Source organism: Diospyros lotus, chromosome 3 (assembly GCF_014633365.1).
Source record: "Diospyros lotus cultivar Yz01 chromosome 3, ASM1463336v1, whole genome shotgun sequence".
NCBI lineage: Eukaryota > Viridiplantae > Streptophyta > Magnoliopsida > Ericales > Ebenaceae > Diospyros > Diospyros lotus.
This window is the reverse complement of record NC_068340.1, coordinates 39,354,773-39,376,652: the sequence shown is the minus strand read 5'-3', so window position 1 is coordinate 39,376,652 and position 21,880 is coordinate 39,354,773. Positions and strand designations below refer to the sequence as shown.

At 34.5% G+C, this 21,880-nt stretch overlaps 2 protein-coding genes across 7 annotated transcripts in view; both read left to right on the top strand.

The window, feature by feature from the left end:
- The first annotated feature begins 907 nt into the window (after positions 1-907).
- Positions 908-21,874, top strand: LOC127796777 (uncharacterized). Of its 5 annotated transcripts, none has more exons than XM_052329158.1 (8): positions 908-1,150; positions 4,799-4,900; positions 5,069-5,186; positions 7,793-7,911; positions 8,492-8,592; positions 19,308-19,392; positions 20,017-20,159; positions 21,506-21,702. In XM_052329158.1, exons 1-8 carry the CDS (start codon positions 1,026-1,028, stop codon positions 21,682-21,684), a joined length of 972 nt encoding a protein of 323 aa, XP_052185118.1. In that variant the 5' UTR covers positions 908-1,025; the 3' UTR covers positions 21,685-21,702. The 5 variants fall into 5 exon arrangements, with proteins under 5 accessions (XP_052185118.1, XP_052185117.1, XP_052185114.1 ...); XM_052329157.1 differs by having other exon boundaries at positions 8,489-8,592; XM_052329154.1 differs by lacking the exons at positions 19,308-19,392; positions 20,017-20,159; positions 21,506-21,702 and adding exons at positions 9,444-9,586; positions 10,865-11,089; positions 21,726-21,874 and having other exon boundaries at positions 910-1,150; positions 8,489-8,677.
- Positions 14,248-21,880, top strand: part of LOC127796775 (uncharacterized) — a 15,212-nt gene continuing 7,579 nt past the window's right edge. The window contains exons 1-5 of one of the 2 annotated variants that reach the window (XM_052329152.1): positions 14,248-14,521; positions 15,443-15,544; positions 15,713-15,830; positions 18,458-18,576; positions 19,210-19,240. In XM_052329152.1, coding sequence (XP_052185112.1) covers positions 14,385-14,521; positions 15,443-15,544; positions 15,713-15,830; positions 18,458-18,576; positions 19,210-19,240 — 507 coding nt within the window. In that variant the 5' untranslated portion in view covers positions 14,248-14,384. The remainder of the gene's footprint in view (positions 14,522-15,442; positions 15,545-15,712; positions 15,831-18,457; positions 18,577-19,209; positions 19,241-21,880) is intronic. The other variant, XM_052329151.1, reaches the window with a different exon arrangement.

Here is a 21,880-nt window from a genome sequence, read left to right as displayed (position 1 = left end):
AAAGTTTTTAAAAAAATTGAGATCTCAGGCCCCTTTAAAATTATATTCTATAATTTTTTTTATTTTAATTTATATTTTATTTACTTTGTTATTTGAGTAGCCCAATTCCCAAAGTTTACGAATCATTTTTAATTAGGTAAATTATATGAAACTCCCTATACTTAGAGTCATGTGTAACTTATTCTCATGTACTTTTGATTGCATCAAATAACCATTTTACACTTTCAAAATGTTACAATCAACCACAATTTGTTATTATTTTACACAATTTTATGCAATCTATTGATTGATTAATATAAAATTTTATATTTTTTTGATATATTAAAATTCTATATGTAGAATTATGTATTTTATATGTAGATTATTGTACAAAATTATGTAAAATAACAATAAATTATAGTTGATTACAATATTTTAAAAGTGTAAAGAGATTATTTGATGCAATTGAAAACACATGGGGTAAGTTGCACATGATCCTAAGCGTAAGAGGATTTTATATAATTTACCCTTTTTAATTTGAAACAATGAATAGTGAGATGTCATTTAGACAAAGAGATCCTCAACTCTTAAAATATACGAATTATTTTTTAATATTAAATAATAAATATTGAGCTATAAATTAGTAAAGCAATGAAAAAATTAAAAAAATAATATTATTTGAAAAATATAATTTAATAAAATGATTATTTAGATGACAAAAATGTTGTCTAAAAAATCTACACTTATCTGAGTCTTAAAAAATAAAAAAATAATAAAAAAAAAGATGACTTTTTAATTTAGATGAATTGTAAACTCTCCACATTTTATTATTAAATAAGTAAGAAAAGTAAATTTTAAATAATTTTTAATATTTATTTATATTATTAAGAAATCATCAAAATAACTCTTAGGCACAAATATTATTAAACCGGGGTTGCCACTGATCTTCTCTCCCAATAAAAACCTAATTCGTGTTTGTTTCTCTCACTGGGCATTTTCAATTGATCCGAGAGACCTAGCGATCGATTGATTTCGCAGCACACACCATGTGGGTGGAGATAGTCTGCGGTCTGGTTATCTATAAATTGTTCCGGCGCTTTTTCTACGGCGACGACGACATCCTCGACGTCGAGACCACCGATTCCAATGCACTATTCTCCGTTGCTGCAAGGTATTTTTGCCATCCTCTCCTGTTTGCTTATTGTAATTTTTACAATTCTAATATTGTGTTTGCTTACTAGAGCAAACCAGAAGCAAGTGTCACAATTCTAGTTTTCTGTTTGCTTACTAGTACCAAACCAGGAGCAAATGTAGTAAAAATGCGAGTAATAGTTTATCAGCGGGGTGTTCAAAACAATTATCTATTATAAAAGGAAATCAAACAAATAAACGTAAGAGGGCCGCAGATGAACAGAGCCATTTGTGAGCAGGTCGAAGCTTGGCTGGATTTGACCTTGTTTAAATAAATAAGGTTGAGTTTGTTTTTTCAGTTTCATTTGTAAATAAATTGAACTTGATCTTGAGAGTCTCAGCTCATTTGGACTCGTGAACAAGCTTCTTTAAGTGTGTGGTTGTAAGCTCACTTGTGGCTTGTTTATATATATTGGCTTGTTTGTGGCTCATTCCGAAACAATGTGTGTTTTTTTGCAATTGAGATTTCATTTTTCTTTTTTCCATATGATTTACATTATTTAAAATTTAAATATATATTGAAATACACTAATTTTATACTTGTTTTTTTTTACATAAATGAGCCTAAAACAGAGCTTTAAATCTAGAGCTCATGAAAAGGCTTGTTTGAAACTTGTTTAATAGGCAAGCTTGAGCGTAACAAAATTATAAACAAATGAGCTTGATCACAATTTTGAGCTGAACTCAAGCATGGCAAATTTAAACAAATGAACTTGAGTGTTTGTAGTGTTGGGATTTTTAGTGAGAAATCCTAATTAGTCTTGAAAATTATTTCCTATTCATAATATTGGTTTCCTGTATAGTGTGTAATCCTACTTACTAGTTAGTTGTTAACTGTTTTTAGGCAAGAAAACCTTAACTTTGGTGAACAAGAAAACTAGTCTATAAATATGATACTTAGCTTGTTATTCAAATTCTGCAAATCACTTGTAAGAGACCAATGAGAGCTAGGAATTGGGTGTAATTGAGACTTGAGTTTAGAGAGAGAATATTGAGTTTTGTGGTTGTAAACTTTACTACATAGTGATATTTTTCTCTATTGTCCTGCTGGCCATAATTTTTCCCTTTTGGGGTTTTTCACATAAAAATCTCTTATATTTGAGTGTGATTGGATATTTTGTTTTCCATCTTTTTTCCCCCTCTCCCCCAACAAGTGGTATCAGAGATTTGTTTATCAATTGCCTAGTATGCAAAAGATATATCAAGCATGTTGAAGTTTGATTGTGAAAAGTTTGATGGGAAGATCAATTTTGGCTTGTGGCAAATACAAGTAAAGGATATCCTGATCCAACGCGGGTTACACAAGGTATTGAAAGGCAAACCAACTCTTGAAGGCTCTGAAAAATCTGGTAAAGAAATGGCTTGTTGAAGGTTGTCTCGAGTATATGGTATAAAAAGAAGATGATGGCAGTAGCAGTGAATGATGGCAGTTTGCTAGAGTTCCTTTTGAAGTTTTTGGATAGAAGTTGTAATCCAAATTGTAATTAGTTATAGTTTGGGGGTTAAACTGTAAATATCTAATAATATTCATTGGGATATTCACCCACTATTATAAATAGAGGGCAAGGGGTAGCAAATGGGTAGAGAGTTCTCATTTTTCTATTTGTAACAAGTGCTGATTGTTTCTGAGAGAAAGGCTAGGGCTGTTAGCTTTGTAATCTTGGGGGAAAACAATTGGGGCGCTCGGGAATAGAAGGGAGAGAAGGGCCGCTTCTGTACTGATCGATTTTTGGAAATAAAGACTGCTCTCAGGAGGATCTTAGAGGCTGGATGTAGTGCCATTCACATGGCATGAACCAGGATAATCTTGATGTTCTTGTGGATGTGTGGTTTGTGTTTCTTGTTTGGTTTAATTATGTTTTCTGTTTTATTTTCTGTTAATTCTATTAAATCTGTTCCTTAGATCAAATCCGTGAGTGTGTGAGAGTAAGTGTGGTAGAATTTCTGTCCAAGAAATTAGTTCCAGCAACCCTAGATATAACATGGTTGGTGTTAGTTCTGGAAAATCCGTGATGACCGATGATGATTGGGAGGAACTTGATTTGAAGGCTGCAAGTACAATTCGATTATGCCTAGCCAAGAATGTTCTTGCTAATGTTCAAGGAATATCTGGTGTGAAGGAACTTTGGGAGAGGCTTGAAGAATTGTATTAAGCAAAAAACGTTACAATCGATTTTATTTGAAGGAGCAGTTTCACAAATTGCAGATAATTGAAGGTATGGAAATTTTTGATCATCTGGGGGCACTCAATGGAATTGTTGCTAAACTAGAATCAATTGGAGTTAAAATAGAAGACTAGGACAAAGCGTTGAAACTCATGTTGTCACTTCCATCTTCCTATGCACACATGAAGCGTATCTTGATGCATGGGGGTCCAATTATAAGTTTTGAGGAGGTGGCAAATAAATTAATTTATGAGGAAAGGAGGCTGAGAAGTGATGATAAAACTTATGAGGATTTAGCATTTGTCAGAAATTGGAAGGAGAACTCCAAGAAGAAAGTGATCTGCAAGAGGTGCAAACAATCTGGTCATGTGAAAAGGGATTGTTGCGTTGATGGAGCAAGTCTGGCAAAGGGCTCCAAAGATTGTAACGCTGGAAGTTCGTCTCTCAATATTGTGGGAGATGAAGATTTCCTATAAAGAGATGGCATATACATCCTCATGGCATGTCGCTAGACCATCAAAGTTGCCATAAAAGAAAATGTGATACTTCTAGCGGGTCCATAAGTTTGCACGCGAGCATTGGTTTGACGGTGATGCAAGGTGTGTGGTGGAAGGATGTTGATAGCTGAAAAGCTCCCAAGGAAAGCCAAGCATGGGGGTTGCACCATAGTTTTTCACCAAGGTATTTTTTGACATTGTGTCGTGAAAATCTTTGGGCGGTATGTGCCTAAGTGGTTGTACCTTTTATAGTGGGGGTATGGTGATCTTGGTGATTAAGATCATGGTAATTATCGGTAATAGATAGTCATGGTCGTCGTTGGGGAATGGGCGAATGTTTTTAAGAATTCTTGCTAAGCTGGTGGTTTGTTGGGATTTTCAGCTAGAAATCCTAATTAGTTTTGAAAATTATTTTCTATTCCTAATATTGTTTTCCTGTTTAGTGTGTAATCCTATTTACTAATCAGTTGTTAATTGTTGTTAGGCAAGGAAACCTTAACCTTAATGAACAAGGAAACTAGTCTATAAATATGATACTTTGCTTGTTATTCAAAGTATGCAAATCACTTGTGAGAGATCAGTGATAGTTAGGAATTGGGTGTAATTGGGTCTTAGGTTTAGAGAGAGAATATTGAGTTTTGTAATTGTAAACTTTACTACATAGTGATATTTTTCTCTGTCATCTTGCTAACCATGGTTTTTCCCTTTTAGGGTTTTTCGTATAAAAATCTCTTGTGTTTGAGTGTGAGTGGATCTTTAGTTTTCCATCTTATTTTTTTCCCAACATGTAGGCCTGACTCATTTTTCAGCCCTAAATAAAAGCAAACCCTCTTTTAGTTGAACCTAATACTACTTGTCCTTACCCGAACTTGTACTGAATTTTGTTCTCTTTTCCGTTCTTTTCTAACTCTAACAAAACATGTGCTCCTTATAAACTTGGTTTTGTTCATATTTTTCTGTCTGTAGACTTGAAAAGCTTTATGGTGGGAAAGTTTATACTGGGCTGCGGATTCCAGATGCCGATACTGGTCAGCTACAAAATATTGATATGGTCCTCGTCACCAAAGGGTACGTAAGTCAATAAACCACCAGTGTGATTCACGAGCTTACCTGACTGTTTTTGCTTATTTTGGGTTGATATTTTCAAATTTTCCTGATCCAAGTTCATAACTTTATCTTCTGTTTTTCACGTTTTGTCTTGGTCATAACTGGGTGCATTGCTTTCATTTCTTGTAGAGGAGAAGCAGTGGTAATTTGTGTACAGAATCTCTCAGGTTTTTTTTCAATTAATGCTGATGGAAGTTGGGTTTCCACAAGTGGGCATAATCTCAAGACTGAGCATCATCCAGATCCTGTAAGTTAGGGCTTAAATATCTGCTCTTTCATTGATTTAATTTGCCATTCTTCTAACATTTTTAGGTTTCTGGATGTCTAATCTTAATCCGCCTTTAGGCTTTGTTTAGGAGGAATTGAATACAAAATGCTTTCTTCTTGTTTAGCCATCTGGATGTCTAATCTTAGTCTGCCTTTAGGCTTTGTTTAGGAGAGATCCAGTAATGGAATTGAATGCTAAATGTTTTCTTCTTGTTTGGGAGAGTAGAGGATGACCAGCAAGTCAGCAGATATAACCTTGATTCTGTAGTCATGTCTTTGGTTGGTTCCAAGTTTGACCACAAAAATTAGGCCTTTGGTCATCATCATCTGATAACCGTTGTGGCCAATTCTATATCTGTGGGCTGTTGTGATGAAACTCAAGCCCATCCATTTTCACTTTTAGTTTGTATCTAGAAAAGGTGACAAAGCAAATAAAAAGCTAATATGAAATTAATACTGCACTTGTTATCTGAAAATGTCATAAGAATTATCATTCACACGAAATTATAACTTTTCCAGCCTGCTATCAAGCCCTGCATCTAAAATTTTCCATGTTGATGTGTTTGTGTAATGCTTTATGCATGTCTATTGGTCGGGCTTATGCTCCTTTTATTGAAGCTATACCTAACTCAGGATGTGACTTTTTATACCCAATTGCAAGCTACTGGGGGTGAAGGCTTGTATTGGTAGATATAGTTGAGAGGACAGCGGAACTAGAATTCATCCAACTGATTGATAATATGTTTTTAAATGATTATGTCAACATGCTGAAGTAATATGTATTCAGTTGGTTTATGAAATTCATATAGTGTGTGAAAGTACTTTTGTTTTCTGGCTTGTACTTAACTGCTGGACTCTGTCATGCATGCATGGGTTGATTGAATACCAAAATTTATGTTGCAAGTCTTACTCTATAATCATAATTCTTCTCTAGTGAAATGCTTTGTTAATTGCAAGTACTTTTGTTTTATGCTTTGTTTGGGAGAGAGTCAGTAATGGAGTGGAATGGAAAAGAGTGAAATGGAATGTAAAATATTTTCTCCTTGTTTGGAAGGAGTAGGGGATACAAAGTAATTTAATATACTTTCTCCTTGTTTGAGAGAGCAATGGGAATGGATGGAGTGGAGAGAGATTAAATAACAAATGACAAATAATGCCCCCTTCATGAAAAAGTAGAGTTTTGTTAAATCAAGGACAATTTTGAAGTTTTAATAAGTTATTAAGGTTAATGTCAGCAAACAAAATTAAAGTTTTCCATCCATTCTCCCCCAATTCAAGGGAGACAAAAAATAGGCTTTGGAGGAGAATGGATGGAAATATTTTCCATACATTTTCTTTACATTCCATTTCTATTTTGTCTACTGAGTCTTCCAAATGAGTACTCTCTTCCACTATTTCAATTCCATCCCCCTCTCTGTTAACCATTTTACACTTCTTGCATAGCAAAAAGAGCCGTTGAATTTTGGAACTATATTAACTGGAGAATAGTGTGAGAGTGGGCTGGATGGAGAATCCCCCCATCCAAAACAAAAAAAAAATCCCCCCAAACAATCCTGTCAAAAATTGGTGACTGATTAATCATATGATTTAATTATTGCATCTGCAATAATGTAAGAAATTTATTATTTATGCAATAGTTAAGCAATTTAAGTTTTAACGACACCTTTGTTTACTGTACAAAAGTTTCATTTGAAATCATGTAAGAGAATATATTTAAACGTAGACATCTCCTTAAAAAAAGAAGAGACATGTATTTCTCCTAGTCCAGTTAAAGAAACTTTTGGTGACAAATTGTGTAAAGGAAACATCTCTTTTGTAAATCATTCTTTGTTTCTATATGAATGACTTTTTGAATTTTCATAACAATAGATGTATTAAATAATTTTAGAGCTTGATATCTGTAATGATGGGTCATAAACAATAACAAAATTAAACAAAAAACAAAATTTTATTTATGATTATTAGGTTGGATTCAGTTTCTTGAGTATCAAAACCAATTTTTTACTTTAAATTAATGCACTGAGGTTTTAAAATTACCCAATTTTTTACTTTAAATTCATGCGCAGAAGTTTTAAACTTATTTAATAACTTTTATTAAACATTTTTTAGCATAAATATTTGGGCATGTTTGCCTCCTTTCAATCAAATTTATAACATCATAATTGGTGGGATGAATGAGTGATCAAGCTGGCTAAAATCATAGACCTTTTCTATTTTGATTATTAAGGAAGTGAGTGCTGAGCCAAGAGTGGACTGAGTTTTATGAGTATCACTTGTAATGAATTCTCAATTTGAAGTATGTTTGGGATGATATTACTTGTGTTATTGGGGGAGACAAATGAATTTTTGTGAATTATTAATCTACGATTAGATTATATAGCTCAGATATTTACTTTAGACAAGCTGAATACTTGAGTATTTCTCTTACTCTTTTCTATGGCTTTGCCAGAAGCCTGTCTCCCTTCATGTTAACAGTGGTTCCATCATTTGTGCTGTAAGGCTTTAGTCAAAAGTTTGACAAATAAGCAGGATTATGTGTTTTATCAGACCTTGAAGTATTTTTACCTCACAGTGCATAAATTTCAGGTGGCAGAAGTTAAACGACAAGTTGCTATTCTCAAATACTATATTGAAGGAAGGGGGAACACCACTGTTCCAGAAGGATATTTGTCCTGCAAAGTTATATGCCCCAATCCAAATTTCCGGTGTGTATCAAATTCTTCCTTTGGGAGTAATACCAACCATGTTTGCTCTGGTCAAACAAGGCTTTCTGTTTTCCTTCAATTCTCTTGATAACTTGCTGGAATCAAACCTTCATGGAATCAACCTTGTTATGTGAACCTCTAGAATGAATTCTCATCTCTTATTACCTTTTTCTGACATGAATGTTAGAGATTGCTGCATGGATTTTACATCTTATGATTGATTGGTTATGAGCCATGGGCATATTGCCAATGGAATGTATGCACTGACTTTACATCTTATTGTGGGATTGATTATGAGCAACGGGCATACTGCCAAAGCAAATTTTCATAGCAAACTTGCTTCTGTGTGGGTAGAGTTCAGGAAAGGAAAAAAATGAAAATAACCATTTAATTGCACCATCCACAAACAGGACCTTAATCAAAAGATATGGCCTTTTTACTTAATGCGCTCTGGCCTACATGGTTGTAGATGTTATGACAATTGCATGTAGGTGATATTATCAATGTCAGATTTGGGGTAATTGTCATTCTAACTTCTTGTTTGCCACTTACACCAAGCTTTTTCATCCCATTCAAGCAGTGCCATTCGTTCAGACTACTTTCCACCTGAGGTTGTCACATATGAACAGTGGATACAACTGAAACCTGAGCTGAAGAGTACGTTTTCTGGATGGATTAAGGGTGCATTTTTGGGTGGAAAGAAGGAAATGCAGGAATCAATACAGAAGCTTAATTTTGTCCTCAGCACTGCCCCGACATGGGATAGGTTTGTTTCTGTCTCTGCTTAAAATCTCTCTTTTTTTACCATTCCATTATTTTATTTTTTTTGACATTTTCCACATAAAATGTATCTTCATTCACCATCATCTCATTAAACTTTTTCGAAAATGGTGTTGGAACTTTATCTCATTATTCCCTTTCTAGAGGGTTGCCTCAGGAAGGGTAAACATAAAATTTTGCCACATTGTTCTTTAACATAGGTTTGTATTATCAATGCGACTTTTACAAATCAATTAACATTACAACTGACTCTAACTTGGTTAGGATAAGGCGGTGGACTATGTCAATTGCTGTATGGCAGGAAAGTGAAAAATTTGCTAGACTTCCATGCTATATATGATTTTACCTTTTGATATCATGTAATCAGGTGAATGATAGAGATCAAAGTTTATCGGGCAAGTACTAGTAAAGTTGAGTTAGAAAAGAACCAGATAGATGAGGAAACTGCAGAATTTTACCCAAAAAGAACAAACGAAAACATGGAGTAATTGGGGTTGTGCGAAGATAAGTGAGAAGCTATTGAAGAGTGTGGAGCGTAGATGGATGTATTAAATGTGTTTTCAGTTGCAGTCTCATTGGTGAATAATAGTTGCCCAGTCAAGTGTTTTATGGGTATTTTCGGTGATACTGATCTGGGCATCTGTTTTCTGTTCTTGTTATTGTACAGTCCCGAGTATTTTGCACCTTTCTTTTTCCTATTTTGGATATTTGTAACTTGGAAAAGAAAATAAAGAGATTCACATGCCTTGCAGGTTGGAGCTCAAAGGTAACAAGTACCTCCTTGGTGAATTTCTGGACTTTAAAGGGAAGCAGGATGATGTTCTATCTTTAAAAGCCATCAAGAGGTCCAAAATCAGTCGTTTGATCATCCAAAAGACGAGCATGTTTGGCATCGGTAACTTTCTACCCTTCTTGTGCCTTCTCATACGTGGTAGCTATAACATGTTCCAGGGTAAATGGTGCTTACTCTGGAGTGCTAAATTTAAAAATATTAAAAATATATTGCAGAGTCTGTGATGCATGTTCAGTTGGTTTATCTTCTGTGCGTCACATGGACAGTGACATCTTTTTACTGCCCTCCAACAGCGTTTTACTTGTAATCTATCCTACAACAAGAAGACAAAGAGAAATTAGTAGGCCTTTACCTGGTGTTTTGTGTTGTTTTGCTTAGATTTTTCTGTTCGGTGCTGCAGCGCTGTGTCTTATTCTGCTATATTTTTTGTGTGTGTTTTTTTTCTGTGTCCTGTTTCAATTTTTCTTCAATTTTTTGTTTAGTTCCAACTAATTTATATATAAGTATTAAATTGAAAATATTAACTGTTCTCTCTCTCTTTCCTGTTTCAACTAATTTTTCTGTTTCTTTTTATATATCAGTATTTTCTCTTTATAGTTTTAAATTGAAAGTAAAATGATATAAGCATTATATATATATTTTTAGTATGTATGTGCATCACCTGCATGAAACTCTTGCTTCACCTTGTGCCTCGAGGCCTAGTCCCTAAGCACTCTTTGCGCCTCACTGCACCTTTTGCTTTTGAGAACTATAGGTTGAATAGTGCTCCAATTTACATTACCAGCCTTTGCCATGTTCCTTTTTGACACTCCAGCCCAATCCGAGATTTGGCCCTATTAGTTTAGTAGGTACGCCATGTGCACAGGATTGTGTGAAACGAAGGTTGGGTCTTTTGTGCCAAGACTGGGACTGCAATAGAGAACGAGGTTTTGCCAATTACAAGGAGGGAAACGGCTTTAGAAAGAGATCGGCATGGAGATGTCAATCTATTGCTTTATCATACTGTTCGTTAGTTGCAAATGACGAAGAATAGGAACAACGCATTAAAAGCAAGATAAGCCAGAACTCTCAAAACTCGGCTTCAGGAGTCTCCTCTCTTCAGACTCTTATCTCATATGATTTTCGGATCCTAATAATAATGCTACTCAAACACTAGATAATGCACATGATCTACAACACATCAAATACTAAATTGCCCTGCCACTTTGAGCAAGGCACAAGGGTACCTGGACTATTAATATTGGCTTTCATTCTCAGACTCAACTGACTTGTGTTCATGACCCAAATATCTCATCATACGTATTTATTAGGATCCTTTATCATAAGGCTTTAACCAACTGTTATATTTCTAATCAACTGCCTGTGGGGTTACCAATGCAGCCCATTCCAAGCTCCAAGTCCTGTATTGTTCTCGAGACTACCGAAATGAAGGGGCTTCTGCTTCCGATTGGAAGGAAGTAACTGTTAGATCAAATACAGAGGTGCTGTTTCAGCTGCAGAATTCAACTAAATCGCGCAAATTCAAACTATCATCGGTTGTTTCCATGTCTCTGAGTGCCTGAAGATGTCATATGTTAATATTATTGCAAGATGAAGATGCAGGAGGTAACAGTTGTCATGTTACCCTTTGAGTACTCATTTATTTTATTGATGCAGAGAGTTTTAAGAATGTTAGTGTTGTTGTATATGATATGGAGCAAAACAATGAGCAGATTTGATATGTTGTTAACTTATCAAAATGTAATTTGAACACGTATGTTCAACCATTTGAGGGAATAAACTATTTCATTCTCCATTTAACATGAATCTTATTCTCATTTCCGTTGCATCAAGTCCGTTCTCTCTTGGTATGCATTCTCTAAGAGAGTAGAGATAAAAAAACATGAATGTATAAAAATATGTTTTTACTTTATTAAAAAAAAAAGTTACGTCGCATTTTAAAATTTTAAAATGTTTTATTAAATATTTTAATATTTTAAAAATAAAATTATTGTATATCTCAACAAAGTAAGTAAGAGCACAAACTAATGAGCGTATTTTGTATGGTTCAAAATACGGTTTCGGGTGAAGGTATAAAAATATGTACTTCTTTAAAAGAGAAATATTTTTTAAAACTAAATATAATTTTAGTTTTTAATTATAAATTTAATTATTTAATAATAAATTAATAGTTTTAATTTTTTGTAATAAGGATGTTTAATAAGACGTTTTAAAAATTTAAGGTGTCATAATTATGTTTGATAAAATATACGAGTATTTTTATGTATTCACCTAAAACAAGGATTTTGCTAAACGTGCTCATTAACATGTATTCTTACTTATTTTATTGAGATATTTAATAATTTTATTTTTTAAAATAAATTCGTCTGACGAGTAAATTTGAAAGTCTGGCCACATGACTTTTTGGGTAAAGTAAAGTGATATTTTTATGTCTTTACAAAAAAAAATAAAAAAAAATAATAATAATAATAATAATGAAAGTTATTTGTTTTTGTTTGAGAGAATAATGAAAAAATTAAATAATAAATAAATATTATATTCATTTAATAAAAAAATTAAAGCATGATTATGTAACAATAAAATGAAATTAAGGTTTATGCTCAACATAAACATTGATTATGTGTTCCTTCCCAGACAAACGTTTCAGATCATTAAAAGCCTAAAAAACAGCCTAATTACTTCCCACACCCATATTAGAGCAATGCTCCCCAGCTTCAGCTTGGACAGACACACCAACTAAACCCTGGAGCCAGACCAATACCACTGACAATGGCAGCTTCTTCCGCCAGCTACTCCATTCTCGTTTCTCTCTCACTGCTTTCCATGCTCGTCCGCCCCTCGTCGGCCCGCGAGTTCGTCAGTCTCAGGTACGCATGCTCCAGGGCCGCCGACAGAAGTCTCTGCATGCGCCTGCTGAGACCTAGCACGAGCAATTCCATCGGCGACCCCCGGAGCATTGCCGACGTTGCGATCGGCTTGGCGCACAGAAAGGCGATAGATATTTCCCTCAGCGGTTCCTCCCATCGCGAACGGGAGAATTCGTGTTCCAAGAAGTGCTGGAACGCCATTAGAGACGACCTAGAACAGAGCAAGAGACTGCTCAAGAATGGTGGCTACCAGCGGGTGGCGGATCTGGTGAACCACGCCGAGGAAGAAGCTCGCCGCTGCGGGCGGAGCCTTGAGTACAAGGAATTTGAAGTTCTTTGCAGCGCGGCAAAGGTTTGCGCTAAAGTGCTGTCCAGATTGCAGTGACGGGGAGGGCATAAGGCTGTGTTTGGGAGAGATTTTCAGTAATAGAATGGAATGAAATGAATTATAAATTTATGGAATGAAAAGGAAGGATAGGAAATTAAATATTTGTTTTCTTTGTTTGGGAGATATAATAGGATTAAAAGTAATGAAAAAGTCTGCCAAATAAAACAATTTAATTTTATTATTTTTCATCCTTCCAAACATACCCTAATTTTATTCTTTCACCAAAATAATAATTGCAACCATGCTATGGTGTTGAAAATATGTTTTGTTATACTAACTTAATCATATTTTGTTGTACCTCAAATTCATATTTTTACCCTTAAATTTATATGAAAAGTTTATCATTTTCTTAAACTTTAAATTTGATTTATTAAATATTTAATTTTTATAATTTACACATATTAACTATTCAATTATCTAGTAAAAGTGTTTAATAAATATGCCATTAAACATATGAACATTGTCCAAATATTTGGGTGAAAAAACTGATATATAAATATATATATATAAATTTGCACACACATGCATATGCACATTTTTATATATATAAATTATGGGTCATTGGTCAAAACAACAAAGATAGGAAGGAATGAGTTTATCACATGTCACTAATCAGAGTAAAGAGAAGGGAAGGGGTGGGTAAGTCATTGATCGTGGGTTGCCGATTGGAGCGAAGAAAAAGAGGAATGATAGATCAGTCATAGATTACAAATTGGAGAAGAAAAATGGTGAATTAATTGTTATTCATGAGTCGTCGATCGAACCAAAAAGAAAAGGTCAAGAGCAATTGAGATGGCGATAACCATAGTTGTTGGGAGACTTGATTCTTTTGTTGGACAGGAGACGGGTGAGAGTAAAGATAATGTTTGAAGGTGAATGAGAAAGTTGAAAGAATAATTGGTTTAATTAATTCTTTTTATGTTTTTCCTTCAATTTTTTTTTTTGCCGCTTATCTCAAATGCAATTAACGCATTATTTTGAACTAGATTTAATAGTCAATAGGTGTAAATTATAAATGCTATGTATTAAAAAAGTTAAGTTTAAAGTTCAATGAGGGTGATAGGGTTTTCATGTAAAATTTAAAAGAAAAATATGAGTTTAGCCTTTTGTTATATATTTATACATCGAATGTATCAAAATTATTATATTGCACATATAAATAAAATAATAATTACTTAACACGGATAATTTAAAAGAAAGGGTGTGAATCCCATGAATGTGGTGGGGGTGGGATCACACACCAATCCAAAACAACAAACCCCGTCCCTCGGACGATATTTAATAATTTTGGAAGAAATTTTGAGATTAATAGAGATAATTTTATTAAATATAGATATATATTAATTTATAATTGAATTATCATATCACCTTAATATAAGTTTGGAACTCATTTTTGGGGGCAATTTCAATTATTCATATGAGCAAAGAATCCTTAGATAAATTTGATAAAATTTATAATAATCCTATCTCCGTCTATGAACTTTAAAGAACCGTTAAAACAAACACTAGCACTCGATACCATCCTTAATGAGGAAGATATTATTATTCTCTCCGAATAAAAACCAAATTCGTGTATGTTTCTCTTACTAGGCATTTTCAATTGATTCGAGAGAGCTGGCGATCGATTGATTTTGCGGAACGCACCATGTGGTTGGAGATAATCTTTGGTCTGGTTGTCTACTGTTTGTCCGGGCTCTTCTTCTCCGGCGACGACGACGACATCCTCGACGTTGAGAATCTTGAGACCACTGATTCCGATGCACTTTTCTCCGTTGCCGCAAGGTATTTTTGCCATCCTCTCCTGTTTCGTTATTGTAACTTTTACAATTATAGTCTTGTGTTTGCTTACTAGACCAAACCAGAAGCAAGCGTCACAATTCTAGTATTCTATTTAGCTTACTAGAAATGTAGTAAAAATGCGTCACAATTCTATTTAGCTTACAAGTGTAGTAAAAATGCGAGTATTAGATTATCAGCAGGGGTGTTCAAACAAATAAACGAAAGAGGGCCGCAGATGAACAGAGCCGTTTGCGAGCAGTTCGAAGCTTGGCTGGATTTGACGTTGTTTAATTAAATAAATAAGGTTGAGTTTTTTTCAGTTTCATTAGTAAACAAATTGAACTTGAGCTTGAGAGTCTCAGCTCATTTAGACTCGTGAACAAGCTTCTTTAAGTGTGTGGTTGTAAGCTCACTTGTGGCTTGTTTATATAGGCTTTGTTTGAGGCTTATTCCGAAACAAAGTGTGTGTGTGTGTGTTTCTGCAATTGACATTTCTCTTTTTTCTTTTTTACATATCATTTGCATTATTTAAATTTTAAATATATATTGAAATACACTAATTTTATACGTTTTTTACATAAATGAGCCTGAAACTGAGCTTTAAATCTAGAGCTCATGAAAAGGCTTGTTTGAAACTTGTTTAATAGGCAAGCTTGAGCTTAACAAAATTCTAAACAAATGAACTTGATCACAATTTTGAGCTGAACTCAAGCATGGGAAATTTAAGCAAATGAACTTGAGCCTTTGTAGGCCTGGCTCATTTGCAGCCCTAAATAAAAGCAAACGCTCTTTCAGTTGATCCCAATACTACTTGCCCTTACCTGAATTTGTACTGAATTTTGTTTTCTTTTCCTTTCTTTTCTAACTCTATCAGAACATGTGCTCCTCATAAACTTGGTCTTGTTCATATTTTTCTGTCTGTAGACTTGAAAAGCTTCATGGTGGGAAGGTGTATACAGGGCTGCGGATTCCAGATGCTGATACTCATCAACTACAAAATATTGATATGGTCCTCCTCACCAAAGGGTACGTAAGTCAATAAACCACCAGTGTGATTCATGAGGTTACCTGACTGTTTTTGCCCATTTTGAGTTGATATTTTCAAATTTTCCTGATCCAAGTTCATAACTTTATCTTCTGTTTTTCACGTCTTGTGTTGGTCATAACTGGGTGCATTGCTTTCATTTCTTGTAGCGGAGAAGCAGTTGTAATTTCTGTACAGAATCTCTCAGGTTTTGTTTCAGTTAAGGCTGATGGAAGTTGGGTTTCCAAAAGTGGGCGTAATCACAAGACTGAGCATCATCCAGATCCTGTAAGTTAGGGCTTAAATATCTGCTTTTTCATTGATTTAATTTTCCATTCTTCTAACATTTTTAGGATTCTGGATGTCTAATCTTAATCTGCCTTTAGGCTTTGTTTAGGAGGAATTGAATGCAAAATGTTTTCTTCTTGTTTAGGTTTCTGGATGTCTAATCTTAAAACTGCCTTTAGGCTTTGTTCAGGAGAGATCCAGTAATGGAATTGAATGCAAAATGTTTTCTTCTTGTCTGGGAGAGTAGAGGATGAGCAGCAAATCAGCAGATATAACCTTGATTCTGTAGTCATGTCTTCGGTTGGTTCCAAGTTTGACCACAAAAATTAGGCCTTTGATCACCATCATCTGATAACCGTTGTGGCCAATTCTATATCTGTGGGCTGTTGTGATGAAACTCAAGCCCATCCATTTTCACTTTTAGTTTGTATCTAGAAAAAGTGACAAAGCAAATAAAAAGCTAATATGAAATTAATAGTGCACTTGTTATCTGAAAAAGTCATAAGAATTATTATTCATTTGAAACTATAACTTTTCCAGCCTGCCTGTCAAGTCCTGCATCTAAAATTTTCCATGTTGATGTGTTTGTGTAATGCTTTATACATGTCTATTGCTCGTGTTTATGCTCCTTTTATTGAAGCTATAGGCAACAGTATGGTTGCCTATACCTAACTCGGGACGTGACTTTTTATACCCAATTGAAAGCTACTGGGGTGAAGGCTTGTGTTGGTAGATATAGTTGAGAGGACAGCGGAACTAGAATTCATCCAACTGATTGATAATATGTTTTTAAATGATTATGTGACTAACATGTTGAAGTAAGATGTATTCAGTTGGAATATGAAATTCATATAGTGTGTGAGAGTACTTTTGTTTTCTGGCTTGTACTTAACTGCCGAACTCTGTCATGCATGCACGGGTTGATTAAATACCAAAATTTATGTTGCAAGTCTTATTCTAGAATCATAATTCTTCTCTAGTGAAATGCTTTGTTAATTGCAAGTACTTTTGTTTTATGCTTTGTTTGGGAGAGAGTCAGTAATGGAGTGGAATGGAAAATAGTGAAATGGAATGTAAAATATTTTCTCCTTGTTTGGAAGGAGTAGGGGATACAAAGTAATTTAAAATACTTTCTCCTTGTTTGAGAGAGCAATGGGAATGGATGGAGTGGAGAGAGATTAAATAACAAATGACAAATAATGCCCCCTTCATGAAAAAGTAGAGTTTTGTTAAGTCAAGGACAATTTTGAACTTTTAATAAGTTATTAAGGTTAATGTCAGCAAACAAAATTAAAGTTTTCCATCCATTCTCCCCCAATTCAAGGGAGACAAAAAATGGGCTTTGGAGGAGAATTGATGGAAATACTTTCCATATATTTTCTTTACATTCCATTTCTGTTTTGTCTCCTGAGTCTTCCAAATGAGTACTCTCTTCCACTATTTCAATTCCATCCCCCTCTCTGTTAACCATTTTAAACTTCATGCATAGCAAAAAGAGCCGTTGAATTTTGGAACTATAGTAACTGGAGAATAGTATGAGAGTGGGCTGGATGTACAATCCCCCCCCTCCAAAAAAAAAAAAAAAAACCCCAAACAGTCCTGTCAAAAAATGGTGACTGATTAATCATATGATTTAATTATTACATCGGCAACAATGTAAGAAATTTATTATTTATACAATGATTAAGCAATTTAAGTTTTCACAACACCTTTGTTTATCGTACAAAAGTTTCATTTGAAATTATGTGAGAGAATTTATTTAAATCTAGACATCACCTTAAATAAGAAGAGACATGTATTTCTCCTAGTCCGGTTGAAGAAACTTTTGGTGACAAATTGTGTAAAGGAAAAATCTCTTTTGTAAATCATTCTTTGTTTCTATATGAATGACTTTTTGAATTTTCATAATAATAGATGTATTAAATAATTTTAGAGCTTGGTATCTGCAATGATGGGTCATAAACAATAACAAAATTAAACAACAAACAAAATTTTATTTATGATTATTAGGTTGGATTCAGTTTCTGAGTATCAAAACCAATTTTTTACTTTAAATTAATGCACTGAGGTTTTAAAATTATCCAATTTTTTTACTTTAATTCATGCACAAAAGTTTTAAACTTATTTAAAAACTTTATTAAACATTTTTTAGCATAAATATTTAGGCATGTTTGCCTCCTCCCAATCAAATTTATAATATCATAATTGGTGGGATGAATGAGTGATCAAGCTGACTAGAATCGTAGACCTTTTCTATTTTAACTATTAGGGCAGTGAGTGCCGAGCCAGGAGTGGACCGAATTTTATGAGTATCACTTGTAATGAATTCTCAATTTGAAGTATGTTTGGGAAGATATTACTTCTGTTATTGGGGGAGACAAATAAATTTTTGTGAATTATTAATGTGTGATTAGATTATATAGCTCAGATATTGACTTTAGACAAACTGAATACTTGAGTATTTCTCTTACTCTTTTCTATGGCTTTTCAAGAAGCCTGTCTTCCTTCATGTTAACAGTGGTTCCATCATTTGTGCTGTAAGACTTTAGTCAAAAGTTTGACAAATAAGTAGGATTGTGTTTTGTCAGACCTTGAAGTATTTTTACCTCACAGTGCATGAATTTCAGGTGGCAGAAGTTAAACGACAAGTTGCTAATCTCAAATACTATATTGAAGGAAGGGGGAACACTACTGTTCCAGAAGGATATTTGTCCTGCAAAGTTATATGCCCCAATCCAAAATTCCGGTGTGTATCAAATTCCTCCTTTGGGAGTAACACCAACTATGTTTGTTCTTGTCAAACAAGGCTTTCTGTTTTCCTTCAATTCTCCTGATAAATTATTGGATTCAAACCGTCATGGACTCAACCTTGTTATGTGAACATCTAGAATGAATTCTCATCTTTTATTACCTTTTTCTGACATGAATGTTAGAGATTGCTGCATGGCTTTTTATCATTACTTCTAAACGTAATATTGTTGATAGTATACCCTGCACTGACTTTACATCTTATGATTGATTGGTTGAGCAATAGGCATATTGCCAATGGAATGGATGCACTGACTTTACATCTTATAATGGGATTGATTATGAGCAATGGGCATACTGCCAAAGCAAATTTTCATAGCAAACTTGCTTCTGTGTGGGTAGAGTGCAGGCAAGAAAAAATGAAAATAACCATTAATTGCACCATCCACAAACAGGACCTTAATCAAAAGATATGGCCTTTTTACTTAATGCACTATGGCCTACATGGTTGTAGATGTTATGACAATTGCATGTAGCTAGAAGTGATATTATCAATGGCAGATTTGGGGTAATTGTCATTCTAACTTCTTGTTTGCAACTTACACCAAGCTTTTTCATCCCATTCAAGCAGTGCCATTCGTTCAGACTACTTTCCACCTGAGGTTGTCACATATGAACAGTGGATACAACTGAAACGAGGTGAAGAGTACGTTTTCTGGATGGATTAAGGTGCATTTTTGGATGGAAATAAGGAAATGCAGGAATCAATACAGAAGCTTAATTTTGTCCTCAGCACAGCCCGGACATGGGATAGGTTTGTTTCTGTCCGTGCTTAAAATCTCTCTTCTTTTAGCATTCCAGTCTTTGTTTTTTTGGTGTGTGTGTGTTGACATTTTCTACTAAAATGTATATTCATTCACCATCATCTCATTAAACTTTTTCATATAAAAATGGTGTTGGAACTTTATCTCATTATTCCCTCTCTAGAGGGTTGCCTCAGGAAGGGTAAACATAAAATGTTGCCACATTGTTCTTTTACATGGGTTTGTATTATCAATGTGACTTTTAGAAGTCAATTAACATTACTTTATAGCAGTTGATTTAGAAAAGGAACCAGATAGACGGGGAAACTGCAGAATTTTACCAAAAAAGAACAACCAAAAACATGGAGGAATTGGAGTTATGCGAAGATAAGTGAGAAGTTATTGAAGAGTCTGGAGAGTAGATGGATGTATTAAATGTGCTTTCTGTTGCAGTCTCATTGGTGAATAATAGTTGCCCAGTCAAGTGTTTTATGGGTATTTTTGGTGATACTGATATGGGCATCTGTTTTCTGTTCTTGTTGTCATACAGTCCTGAGTGTCTCGCACCTTTCTTTTTCCTACATTGGATATTTGTAACTTGGAAAAGAAAATAAAGAGATGCACATGCCTTGCAGGTTGGAGCTCAAAGGTAAGAAGTACCTCCTTGGAGAATTTCTGGGCTTTAAAGGGAAGCAGGACGATGTTCTATCTTTAAAAGCCATCAAGAGGTCCAAAGTCAGTCGTTTGATCTTCCAAAAGATGAGCTTGTTTGGCATCGGTAACTTTCTACCCTTCTTGTGCTCCTCATAGGTGGTAGCTATAACGTGTTCCAGGGGTAAATGGTGCTTACTCTGGAGTGCTAAATTTCAAAATATTAAAAATATATTGCAGACTCTGTGATGCATGTTCAGTTGGTTTATCTTCTGTGTGTCACATGGACAGTGACATCTTTTTACTGCCCTCCAACAGCGTTTTTTGTTGTAATCTATCCTACAACAAGAAGACAGAGAAATAAGTAGGGTTCAGTACTTATTAGAAAGGTTCCTATTGTCTCCTTTCCCTTTACCTGGTGTTTTGTGTTGTTTTGCTTAGATTTTTTCTGTTCGGTGCTGCAGCACTGGGCTTATTCTGCTATGATTTTTTTTTTTTTTTTGTGTTTTTTTCTGTTTCCTGTTTCAGCTTTTCCTTGATTTTTTGTTTAGTTCCAACTAATTTATATATAAGTATTAAATTGAAAATATTAACTGTTTCTCTCTCTCTCTCTTCTGTTTCAACTAATTTTTCTGTTTCTTTTTATATATATATGTATTTTCTCTTTATAGTGTTAAATTGAAAGTAATATGATATAAGCATTATATATATATATATATTTAGTATGTTTGTGCATCACGTGCATGAAACTCTTGCTTCACCTTGTGCCTCGCGCCTAGTCCCTAAGCATTCTTTTCGCCTCACTGCACCTTGCGCTTTTGAGAACTATAGGTTGAATAGTGCTCCAATTTACATTACCAGCCCTTGCCATGTTCCTTTCTGACACTCCTCTTTTTTAAATATTTGAGCCCAATCTGAGATTTGGGCTTATTAGTTTTAGTAGGTACGCCATGTGCACAGGATTGTGTGAAACGAAGGTTGGGTCTTTTGTGCTAAGACTGGGACTGCAATAGGGAACGAGGTTTTGCCAATTACAAGGAGGGAAACGGCTTTAGAAAGAGATCGGCATGGAGATGTCGATCTATCGCTTTATAATACTAGTTGTTAGTTGCAAATGACGAGGAATAGGAACAACGCATTAAAAGCAAGGGAAATCAAAACTCTCAAAACTCGGCTTCAGGAGTCTCCTCTCTTCAGACTCTGATCTCATATGATTTTCGGATCCTAATAATGCTACTCAAACACTAGATAAGGCACATGATCTACAACACATCAAATACTAAATTGCACTGCCACTTTGAGCAAGGCACAAGTGTACCTGGACTAATATTGGCTTTCATTCTCAGACTCAACTGACTTGTGTTTGTGTTCATGACCCAAATATCTCATCATACGTATTTATTAGGATCCTTTATCATAAGGCTTTAACTGACTGTTATATTTCTATTCAATTGCCTGTGGTTACCAATGCAGACCTTTCTAAGCTTGAAGTCGGTATTGTTCTCGAGACTGCCGAAAGGAATGGGTTTCACCTTCGATTGGAGGGAAGTAACGTTAGATCAAATACCTTGGGGTTGTTTCAGCTGCAGAATTCAACTAAATCGGGCAAATTCAAACTGTCATCGGTTGTTTCCATGTCTCTGAGTGCCTGAAGATGTCATATGTTAATATTATTGAAGATGAAGAGCAGGAGGTAACAGTTGTCATGTTACCCTTTGAGTACTCATTTATTTTGTTGATGCTGAGAGTTTTAGAATGTTGTGTTGTTGTATATGATATGTAGCCAAACAACTTCAAACAATGAGCAGATTTGATATGTCTGTCCTAACTTATAGAAATGTAATTTGA

Excerpts from the sequence above, each read along its gene's own strand:
- LOC127796777 (XM_052329154.1), top strand. The coding sequence starts at position 1,026 with ATGTGGGTGGAGATAGTCTGCGGTCTGGTTATCTATAAATTGTTCCGG. Across the intron at positions 1,151-4,798 it reads CTATTCTCCGTTGCTGCAAG|ACTTGAAAAGCTTTATGGTG; the intron begins GTATTTTTGCCA and ends TTCTGTCTGTAG. Across the intron at positions 8,678-9,443 it reads ACTGCCCCGACATGGGATAG|GTTGGAGCTCAAAGGTAACA; the intron begins GTTTGTTTCTGT and ends CATGCCTTGCAG.